Here is a 10,361-nt window from a genome sequence, read left to right as displayed (position 1 = left end):
GTAATTTGGTCCTTTCCTGACACTTAATTGTAGTGCCCCTCCCTGTCAATGGGCCTGACGGATGGTGCCCCCTTCCTGCCCAGCCGTGGGCAGTAGTAACTGCACTTCTATGTTTCCATTTAAAGCACTGGACACACCTCTATGGGAAGTCGGGTCAGTTTCCCTGTCCTGCGACCTCTCAGATGCCCCTGTCTCGGGGTTGTGGAAACATGAACCTATCTCATCTCAGGAGAGTCGGACCGGCCTCATCCCGGTGGGCAGTCAGGCGAGCAGGAAGGCCTCTGCCGGCTGGAGGCGCGGGAAATGTGATCCCTGCTCACTGAGCCACCTGGTGCTGCGCCAGGACAGGGCCCATTGGATGCTGCGCTGGGACGGTCAGGCCTGGCCCCCAGATCAAGTGACGGGAGCCTGAAAGCCATGGGGGGGGGGGGGGAGGGCACGAGAGGGAGAGCTCTGTTCATCATAAGAGTACACCGGACAGTGAGGGTTTTTAGAGAGGGACAACACTGCCAAGGAGGACGTGGGAGCCGTAAGACAGCTCGAAAATCAGGGTCAGAGTGCGAGTGGGTCGTCGGAGAACTGAAAACGGGGCCCTGGAGTATGAGGGAGACATCGGAGAACTCAGTGCACTGCATCGGAGTGCGAGGGAGTCGTCAGAGAGATTGATACAGTGCATTAGAGTGTGAGGGAGTCACCCGAGAACTCAACACATTACACAGGAGAACGAGGGAGTCATCAGAGACTCAAAACATCACACAAGAGAGTGAGGGGATCATCCGAGAACTCAACACATCACACAGGAGAACGAGGGAGTTCATCGGAGACTCAAAACAGCACACACGAGAGTGAGGGGATCATCCGAGAACTCAACACATCACACAGGAGAACGAGGGAGTTCATCGGAGACTCAAAACAGCACACACGAGAGTGAGGGGATCATCCGAGAACTCAACACATCACACAGGAGAAAGAGAGGATCTTCCCAGAACTCATCACATCACAGAGAAGAGTGAGGGGATCTTCACAGAACTCAACACATCACACAGGACAAAGAGCGCGCATTAGAGAGTTCAGCACATCACACAGGAGAGTGAGGGTGTCCTGAGAGCTGCAGGTGACATTGAGGAAGTCACAAGAGTGTTCATCACACTGCACAGGAGAGCCAAGCGGTCACCAGAGAGTGCAGCACACCGCGTCACCAGGTAGGTGGGACTAGAATCCAGGTCACTGGTGCTCAGGGAGCAGCGAAGTGTCCAGAGAAAAGTGCACGCAGAGGGTGTTTGACCCCTAGTGCAGGCGGCATCTTCTGCAAGGGACAGAGGGGAGGCAAGGAGGGGACAGAGGAGAGTCAGGAATGGGACAGAGGAGAGGCATGAAGGGGACACAAGAGAGGGGGAAAGGGACAGAGAGGAGGCAGGAAGGGGACAGAGGGGAGGCAGATAGGGAACAGAGGAGGGGCAAGAAGGGGACAGAGGGGCGGCAGGTAAGGGACAGAGGGGAGGCAGGAAGGGGACAGAGAAGAGGGGAAAGGGACAGAGGGGAGGCAGGAAGGGGATAGAGGAGGGGCATGAAGGGGACAGAGGAGGGGCAAGAAGGGGACACAGGGGAGGCTGAAGGGGACAGGGGGAGGCAAGAAGGGGACAGAGGAGAGGCATGAAGTGGACAGAGAGGAGGGGGAAGGGGACAGAGGAGGGGCAAGAAGGGAACACATGGGAGGCTGAAGGGGGCAGAGGAGAGGCAAGAAGGGGACAGCGGAGAGGCATGAAGGGGACAGAGGGGAGGGGGAAGGGGACAGAGGAGGGGGAAGGGGACAGAGGAGGGGCAAGAAGGGGACACATGGGAGGCTGAAGGGTACAGGGGAGAGGCAAGAAGGGGACAGAGGAGATGCATGAAGGGAACAGAGGGGAGGGGGAAGGGGACAGAGGAAGGGCAAGAAGGGGACAGAGGAGAGGCAGGAAGGGAACAGAAGGGAAGGGGACAGGGGAGAGGCAAGAAGGGGACAGAGGAGAGACAGAAAGGGAACAGAGGGGAAGGCGAAGGGGAGAAAGGGGAGGGGGAAGGGGATAGAGGAGGGGGGAACAGAAGAGAGGCAGGAAGGGAGCAGAGAGGAGGGGGAAGGGGACAGAGGAGAGGGGGAAGGGGTCAAAAGAGAGGCAGGAAGGGGACAGGCAGGGAACAGAGGGGAGCGGAAAGGGGACAGAGGGGAGGCAAGAAGGGGACAGAGGAGAGACAGAAAGGGAACAGAGGGGAAGGGGACAAAGGGGAGGGGGGAGGGGATAGAGGAGGGGGGACAGAAGAGAGGCAGGAAGGGAACAGAGGGGAGGGGGAAGGGGACAGAGGAGAGGGGGAAGGGGATCAGAAGAGAGGCAGGAAGGGGACAGAGGGGAGGCAGGAAGGGAACAGAGGGGAGGGGAAAGGGGACAGAGGGGAGGCAGGAAGGGGACAGAGGGGAGGCAGGCAGGGAATAGAGGAGAGGCAGGAAGGGGACAGAGGAGAGGTATGAAGGGGACAGAGGAGCGTTGGTAAGGGGACAGAGGAGAGTGAGGAAGGGAACAGGGGCGGGAAGAGGACAGAGTAAAGATGTGAAGGGGACAGAGGAGCGGGAAGGGGACACTGGAGAGGGAGGAAGGGGAATGAGGAGAGGCAGGAAGGGGACAGAAAAGAGGTGGGAAGGGTACAGAGGAGAGGCAGGAAGGGGACAGAGGAGAGGCAAGGAGGGGACAGAAGGGAGGCAGGAAGGGGACAGAGGAGAGGTAGGGAGGGTACAGAGGAGGGGCAGGAAGGGGACAGAGGAGAGGCATGAAGGGGACAGAGGAGGGGCAAGAAGGGGACTCAGGGGAGGTTGAAGGGGACAGGGGGGAGGCAAGAAGGGGACAGAGGAGAGGCATGAAGGGGCCAGAGGGGAGGGGGAAGGGGACAGAGGAGGGGCAAGAAGGGGACACATGGGAGGCTGAAGGGGACAGAGGAGAGGCAAGAAGGGGACAGCGGAGAGGCATGAAGGGGACAGAGGGGAGGGGGAAGGGGACAGAGTAGGGGCAAGAAGGGGACACATGGGAGGCTTAAGGGGACAGGGGAGAGGCAAGAAGGGGACAGAGGAGATGCATGAAGGGAACAGAGGGGAGGGGGAAGGGGACAGAGGAGGGGCAAGAAGGGGACAGAGGAGAGGCAGGAAGGGAACAGAGGGGAAGGGGACAGGGGAGAGGCAAGAAGGGGACAGAGGAGAGACAGAAAGGGAACAGAGGGGAAGTGGAAGGGGACAAAGGGGAGGGGGGAGGGGGTAGAGGAGGGGGGACAGAAGAGAGGCAGGAAGGGAACAGAGGGGAGGGGGGAGGGGGAAGGGATCAGAAGAGAGGCAGGAAGGGGACAGAGGGGAGGCAGGAAGGGAACAGAGGGGAGGGGACAGAGGGGAGGCAGGAAGGGGACAGATGGGAGGCAGGCAGGGAATAGAGGAGAGGCAGGAAGGGGACAGAGGAGAGGTATGAAGGGGACAGAGGAGAGGTATGAAGGGGACAGAGGAGCGGTGGGAAGGGGACAGAGGAGAGTCAGGAAGGGGACAGGGGCGGGAAGAGGACAGAGTAAAGATGTGAAGGGGACAGAGGAGCGGGAAGGGGACACTGGAGAGGGAGGAAGGGGAGTGAGGAGAGGCAGGAAGGGGACAGGAAAGAGGTGGGAAGGGTACAGAGGAGAGGCTGGAAGAGGACAGAGGAGAGGCATGAAGGGGATGGGGCAGGGAGGAGACAGAGGAGCGGTGAGAAGGGGATGGGGCTGGGAGGGGATAAAGGGGAGGCACGAAGGGGACAGTGGAGAGGCATGAAAGGAATAGGAGAGGCAGGAAGGGGACAGATGGGAAGGGGAAGGGGACAGAAGACAGGCAGGAAGGGGACAGAGGGGAGGCATGAAGGGAACAGAGGAGAGGCTGAAGGGGCAGAGGAGAGGCAGGAAGGGGACAGAGGAGAGGCAGGAAGGGGACAGAAGAGAGGCAGGAAGGGAACAGAGGAGAGGCTGAAGGGTACAGGGGAGAGGCAGGAAGGGGACAGAGGAGAGACAGGAAGGGGACAGAGGAAAGGCAAGAAGGGAACAGAGGAGAGGCAGAAAGGGGACGGGGAGGCGGGAAGGGGTAAGAGAAAAGGCAGGAAGAGGACAGAGGAGAGGCAAGAAGGGGACACAGGGGAGGCATTAAGGGGACAGAGTAGAAGCAGGAAGGGAACAGAGAAAAGGCTGAAGGGTACGGGGAGAGGCAGGAAGGGGACAGAGGAGAGGCAAGAAGGGAACAGAGGAGAGGCAGGAAGGAGACAGGGGGGGTGGCGGGAAAGGGTAAGAGAAAAGGCATGAAGAGGATAGAAGAGAGGCAAGAAGGGCACACAGGGGAGGCCTGAAGGGGACAGAGGAGAGGCAGGAAGGGGACAGTGGAGAGGCGTGAAGGGAACAGAGGAGAGACTGAAGGGTACAGGGGAGAGGCAGGAAGGGGACTGAGGAGAGGCAGGAGGGGGACAGAGGAGAGGCGGGAAGGGAATGGGGACAGGGAGGGGACAGAGGGGAGACAGCTGCACCAGGAGCACGTGGCCCTCAAAATGCCTGTGGCCTGGAGAACAATCCCCCCAATCCCCACCCTTCTGATGGCCTTGTGCTGAGAGCAGGGTTTGGAAAGAGGTATCAGCAGGCAGAGGTGTGAAGAGTTGTGTGGATCACAGTAGGTTGACCTCATCTCTTGTTTTATGTTTCAGGCCCCCAACACATGAATGTTGTTGATGTGCTTCTCGTGGTTTATGATTTGAGGAGAGGATGAAGGCATAGTATCGAGGGAGTCCTGATATTGCAAGAACCAGCGAGCTCTGGGTCCTCCACCATGAAGAGCCTCAAGTCGAAGTTCAAGAAAGCGGAGGCAAGTTCATTAACACCCTCTTTATGCCCTCTCTGCACCAACCCCTTACTCATTCAGCAGACTCTTCAAACATTTCAAGCAGTTCTTAATTTGAGCTAGTGGTTTCAGGTGCTTGGCACCAGCCCTTAACTGTCAAACTGGCACTATGGCAGTCTACCACGTGGTGGTGCTGTTTGTCTAAACTAGAGAACAATACAGCAACAGTTGTTTATTAATGCAATATACATAAAAATAACTAATTCCTGCTTCCTAAGCCATTTTTTTTTAGCTTTGGGGGTCTGGAATAGTCTGAATTGTTACATCTGTAGGGTGTGATGGTGAGTAGGTGTGTTGGTTCTGTCTTTGGCATGTCTGGCAGGGGCAGTGGGTGGTGGAATTTGCAGTGGCCCCCTGGCGAGGGCCCTGCCACTTATTTCTTTTTTACAAATTAAACACAGAGTTCAAGCTCATTCTTATTTATTTGACACCCCAAATTGTTATGCTTTAACTTTAGAAGTTTGTGCTTTCTGCATATCGAGGCTAAGAATATTGTGATACAAGAATACTGTGAACAAAATATTGAAGACCAAAATATCGAAAAAGGTAAGTAAATATAGAGGAAATATAGGTTTTAATATTGTAACTCTATATCTACATACCTTGAAGATATATATATATATATATATGTATATATATCATTAAGGTACCTATATGTAAAGTTACGTATAGAAAATCTATACTTATCTTTCGATATTCTGGATTCAATATTTTGTTATCAATATTTGCATATCTCGATATTCAACTTTGATTTTCAGGGGGCGTACCATTTGGGAAGGCACATTGAATGATTTGTACTCTGAGCTGTCAGGAAAGTAAAAGGCAAAATGTCATGTGATGACTGAAAAAGGGAACTATGGAATGAACGTTATTCTGAAGCATCAGCAGAGTGCAGGCATTCTCACCTTATCGAAGATCTTTGGAGGTTCAAAAGTCTTACGATGATCATAATATCAGATGAGTCCAATGATACAATCTATGCCTACAGAAGACTGATAAACAGAAAATGTAACATATTCATGTCAGGAATGAGTTTTATCTGAAAAGTGTCTGTGGGCAAGGGATTTGCTGCAGTGATGAAAGAAAAGGTTTGAGGGTGGTTGTTAGAAACTGGGTCTCCAATTGGCAGGGGTCTACACCCTTGTCCACGTAGGGACCACAATCCCAGTCAGGCTAAGTCACAACACAACCCAAATGATCCTTTGCTTACCCTCTGGTAGCTTGGCACAGAGCAGGCAAGCTTAACTTAGAAGGCAACGTGTAAAGTATTTGTTCAATAACTCATACAGTAACACAGTGGAAACACCACAAAATATACCATAGATGTTTAGAAAAATAGATAATATTTTTCTGAATAAAATAAGGTCAAAACAACAAAAATCAAATAAGCACAAGCTGAAATATCACTTTTTAAAGAGTTAAATGAGTCTCAATCCTTAGAAATCAGTGTTTGTATCTTTGAAACACACAGTACCTGGAATGTGTCAGAAATAACGATGCACAGGGGCTGCAGGGGAGGAGATGTGTTAAAAAATAAGGTGTTGTGTCGGATTTTCCGGCGTGGCACTAACAATACTTCTTTTCTTTCCACTCTGCAAGGAGATGCCTCAAATTTCAGGGGTGCAACCTTGTTCTCCACTGCAATGCAGTGATATTTTGGCGCCCAGGGATGATACAGGAAAATCTTTGACGCACTGGTAGAAAGTAGCAGGTGCTGCGTTGAACCGGTAGGCATTGCGGTGACATTTCAGCTGTGAGGCAGGTGCTGCATCGGATTTCCAGCCATGAAGCCGGCACTAGTGATTCCGTTATTCCGTTCAGCTGTGTGGCGATTTTCCAACCGTGATGCAGGTGCTGCATCATTTTCTAGAGGTATTGCGCCAATTTTCTGACGCACGAGGATTTCCTGAAGGGGTGAAGTCTTTGTTAGCCCTGAGACTTCAGAAACAGGAGGCAAGCTCAATCCAAGCCCTTGGAGAGCACTTTAGGAGGAAGGCAGAGTCAGGATCAGCAGTTAGCAGGGCAACAAGCAGGAAAGCAGTCCTTCAGCAAAGCAGTCCAGATGAGTACTTTGGGCAGCCAGGCAGTCTCGCTGACAGAGTCCAGGTGTAGGTCCAGAAGTGTCTGATCTGGTGGGGTCAGAGACCCAGTATATATGCCCAAAAATGCCTTTGAAGTGGGGGAAACTTCAAACAGTAGTTTTGAAGTGCACAAGTTCCCCTTTTAACCCAGCCCTGTCTGCCAGGATCCCTGTGGGGGGGGGTTACCAGTCCTTCGTGTGAGGGCAGGCCACTGGCCTTTGAAATGTAAGAGAGAGCCCCTCCACCCTTCCTGCCCAGGGAGACCCATTCAGTATGCAGATGAATGTAGATGTAACTGAGGGCCTGATTACGACCTTGGCAGAGGGGATTACTCAGTCCCAAATGTGACAGATATCCTGTCCGCTGTGTTACAAGTTCCATAGGATTTAATGGAACTTGTAATAACGCAGGCAGGATATCCCTGCCAAGGTCGTAATCAGGCCCTGAATGTTCTGTGTTTATGGCTGTCTGGGTGCACAAGGGTGGCTGTCAGCCAACACAGACCAGACCTGGATTGGAAACAGGCTGTAAGGCATAGACGGCAGTAAGTGCAGAGAAATACCCACTTTCTAAAAGTGCCATTTCTCAGATAGTAATATTAAATCCAACTTCACCAGAAAGCTGGAATTTCTGTTACCATTCTGGCCATACTAAACATGACAGGGCTACTCCTTCCAGATCAGAATCTACCACTTAAAATTATATTAGGGCAGGTCTAACGCTGGTCCACGAGAGGAGCAGGGTTCACAGTAGTGGAGAACAATTTTTTATGTTTTTCACTACCAGGACAGATAGAGCACATACATACATTGCCTGCCTTTTACGTACATAGCACCCTGCCCTATGGGTTACCTAGGGCCTACCTCAGGGGTGACTTATATGTAGAAAAAGGGGAGTCTAATGTGTGGCGAGTAGTTGTAAATGCCAAGTCGAGGTGGCGGTGAAGACTGCACACACAGGCCTTACAATGGCAGGTCTGAGGCATGGTTAAGGGGTTACTTATGTGGGTGGCACAATCAGTGCTGCAGACCCACTTGTAGCATTTAATTTACAGGCCCTGGGCAGATGTAGTGCACTTTACTAGGGATTTACAAATAAATTAAATATGCCAATTCGGAATAAGCCAATGTTATCATGTTTTTAGGGAGGGAACACATGCACTTTAGCACTGGTTAGTAGTGGTAACGTTTCTAGAGTCCTAAAGCCAACATAAATGAGGTCAGAAAAAGAGGAGTAGGAAGGCAAAAAGTTTGGGGTGACCCTTCAGAGAGGGACATTTTCCAACACAGGTGTAGCCAGGTGTATATCACACTGTAACTGTACTCCAGGAAGCCTGGTAAGGGCATGGAGAGGGAGGAGGTCTGAGCCTCACTGTGTCATTATTTTTGCAATGTGTAAAGAGGTAGGACTCAGACCTGGTGGTGGCATAGAGCGGAAGTGTGTCGTTTTAGCATAGCCCATATTCAGAGTATGAGTGGACAGTGATAGGTTGAATCATCATGTTCGTAGGGTAAGAAGGTTGAAACTGTAGACAAAGTTTACAAGGCATCAGTGGTGATGGAGGTAGGTAGGGGAGCAGGTATGGTGCCACAGAGTGACAACGTTTTTGTCAATTTGTTTTAATTTCAAAATATATTATTAATCTACTGCCTCAAATTTTAGCATCCTGAGACAGATGGGAATGGTTGGGCATTGTGGCTAGTGATGCACACACTGGGTAGGTGTCTTGAAGGCAGGGCTCGCATCTTGAGAGAGTTGGGATGGTGGTCTCTGACACATACATAGGGATGCATGGAGGGACCAGGATTGTGCAAGGATGGAGGGGGATGCACTTGTTGGCAGCTGGACCATACACTAGCCTGGTGCAGATGTGCAATGTTTGTGAGCCTCTTACTGTCAGAGACATCTTTGGTTCAGCCCTTTTCAACCATTGGTTCGATTGCTTGTCATTCACATTTTGGTTCTGCCCACCACAGCTTGCAACTTGGGGCAGTTAGCCACCACAGCCATTGGCTCTCTTGGGACCTGATTGCATATTTTCATGATCACAAGTGCACATCTGCCAAAAACAATTTCACTTAAGTGCCGAGCCTGATGGGTTAGTAGTTTATGTCTCCTCTGCTTTTCTTTTCCTTTCTATTTTAATCCCGTTTTAGGCATCCTTGTATGTTCAAACTATGTCTTGAGGATGCAGTAATTTAACGTCAACATTAGATTGTCTTTGTGTCAATAGGAATCACATTTTCTTGTGTTGTGCATAAAAACTAAAAAGGGTTTCTATGAGTGTTCTAAGTGCCGGCATGCTAGGAAGCCCTCAAGCTGTTCTGTTTGAATTATATGTGAGAGTCATTTTTTTATTTGACATTTTTATAGTAGGCGAATGATCGATATGTTTAGCAGTCTCATGTTTACTTTTAGTCTTTTTTTTTATTTCTGTGGCTCACGCTTACAATAACAAATACAAAAATAACCATTGCACCAGCGTGCCAAGACTAGACCTATTTGCTTTGACAATGCTTGCCAACATGACAAAGGCCTTCGTCTGCTGTACTAATCATTTGAGAATAGCGTACACAGCTCTTAGTAGATTTCAAGAATTTAGTCCTGAACTTGCTGTTCTAAGTTTATATTTCAAAAATCAAAAATACTTTATTTATTTTCCCAATATTTTAAGGAGGCATGTGAGTGAAATACTGTCCAGACAACAACTTGTGACATAAAGATGAGAACAGTGGAACATGCTCCAAAAGCAGCCACAAAGCTGCTTCCTCGTGCATAATTTACCAGCAGGTGACAGACAGACTGAGCTGCTGGTGCGTCTGCTCTGGAGGAAACAGGAGACTGTCAGAGGCGCCTCAGAACCCCCTTGAGGGAAGCACTCCACAAACATTGGTTGGGTTAGTTCAATCAATCAATCAATCAGGGATCTGTAGAGCGTGGCTATTCACCCGTGAGGGTCTCAAGGCGCTGGATGCTAGTTAGCACGCCATGGGAACTCCTTGTTTCTAGCCTAGGCTTTTGTCTCCCAGACCAATGCATTCTGGGAACTGGAATCTTGGGCTGGTCCAATGAAATCCGCCCGACTCTCATGTCTGAAAACGCACAAAAATATTGACTTGTATAAGGAAAGTCATGGCCAGAAAAGTTGTGTCCTTGTGACATGGAGGCTCCTAGGAACCTATTTCCAAACATATTGAGACTCGAACACAAATTGTATACACTCGTGGTTTGCACCTGCTGTTACCACCCCTGTTTTGCAAAAGGTAAAGAATATAGGACCAGATGTATCAAAGGGTTTTACCCATTCTGTGTCTATGGGAAAATGTGTTCGTACATATGGCCCATAATGTATTATATCCAAA

General features: G+C 50.7%; 1 protein-coding gene across 1 annotated transcript in view; it reads left to right on the top strand.

Annotated features, from left to right (window-relative positions):
* Window positions 1–8,556: 8,556 nt before the first annotated feature.
* The window catches only part of ANKRD24 (ankyrin repeat domain 24), a 62,581-nt gene continuing 60,776 nt past the window's right edge, over window positions 8,557–10,361 (top strand). Inside the window, exon 1 of the mRNA XM_069215897.1 lies at window positions 8,557–8,562. Coding sequence (XP_069071998.1) covers window positions 8,557–8,562 — 6 coding nt within the window. The remainder of the gene's footprint in view (window positions 8,563–10,361) is intronic.

This window comes from Pleurodeles waltl, chromosome 12, assembly GCF_031143425.1.
Source record: "Pleurodeles waltl isolate 20211129_DDA chromosome 12, aPleWal1.hap1.20221129, whole genome shotgun sequence".
Lineage (NCBI taxonomy): Eukaryota > Metazoa > Chordata > Amphibia > Caudata > Salamandridae > Pleurodeles > Pleurodeles waltl.
Note: the sequence above shows the minus strand (reverse complement) of the source record. Positions and strands in the feature narration are given on the sequence as shown.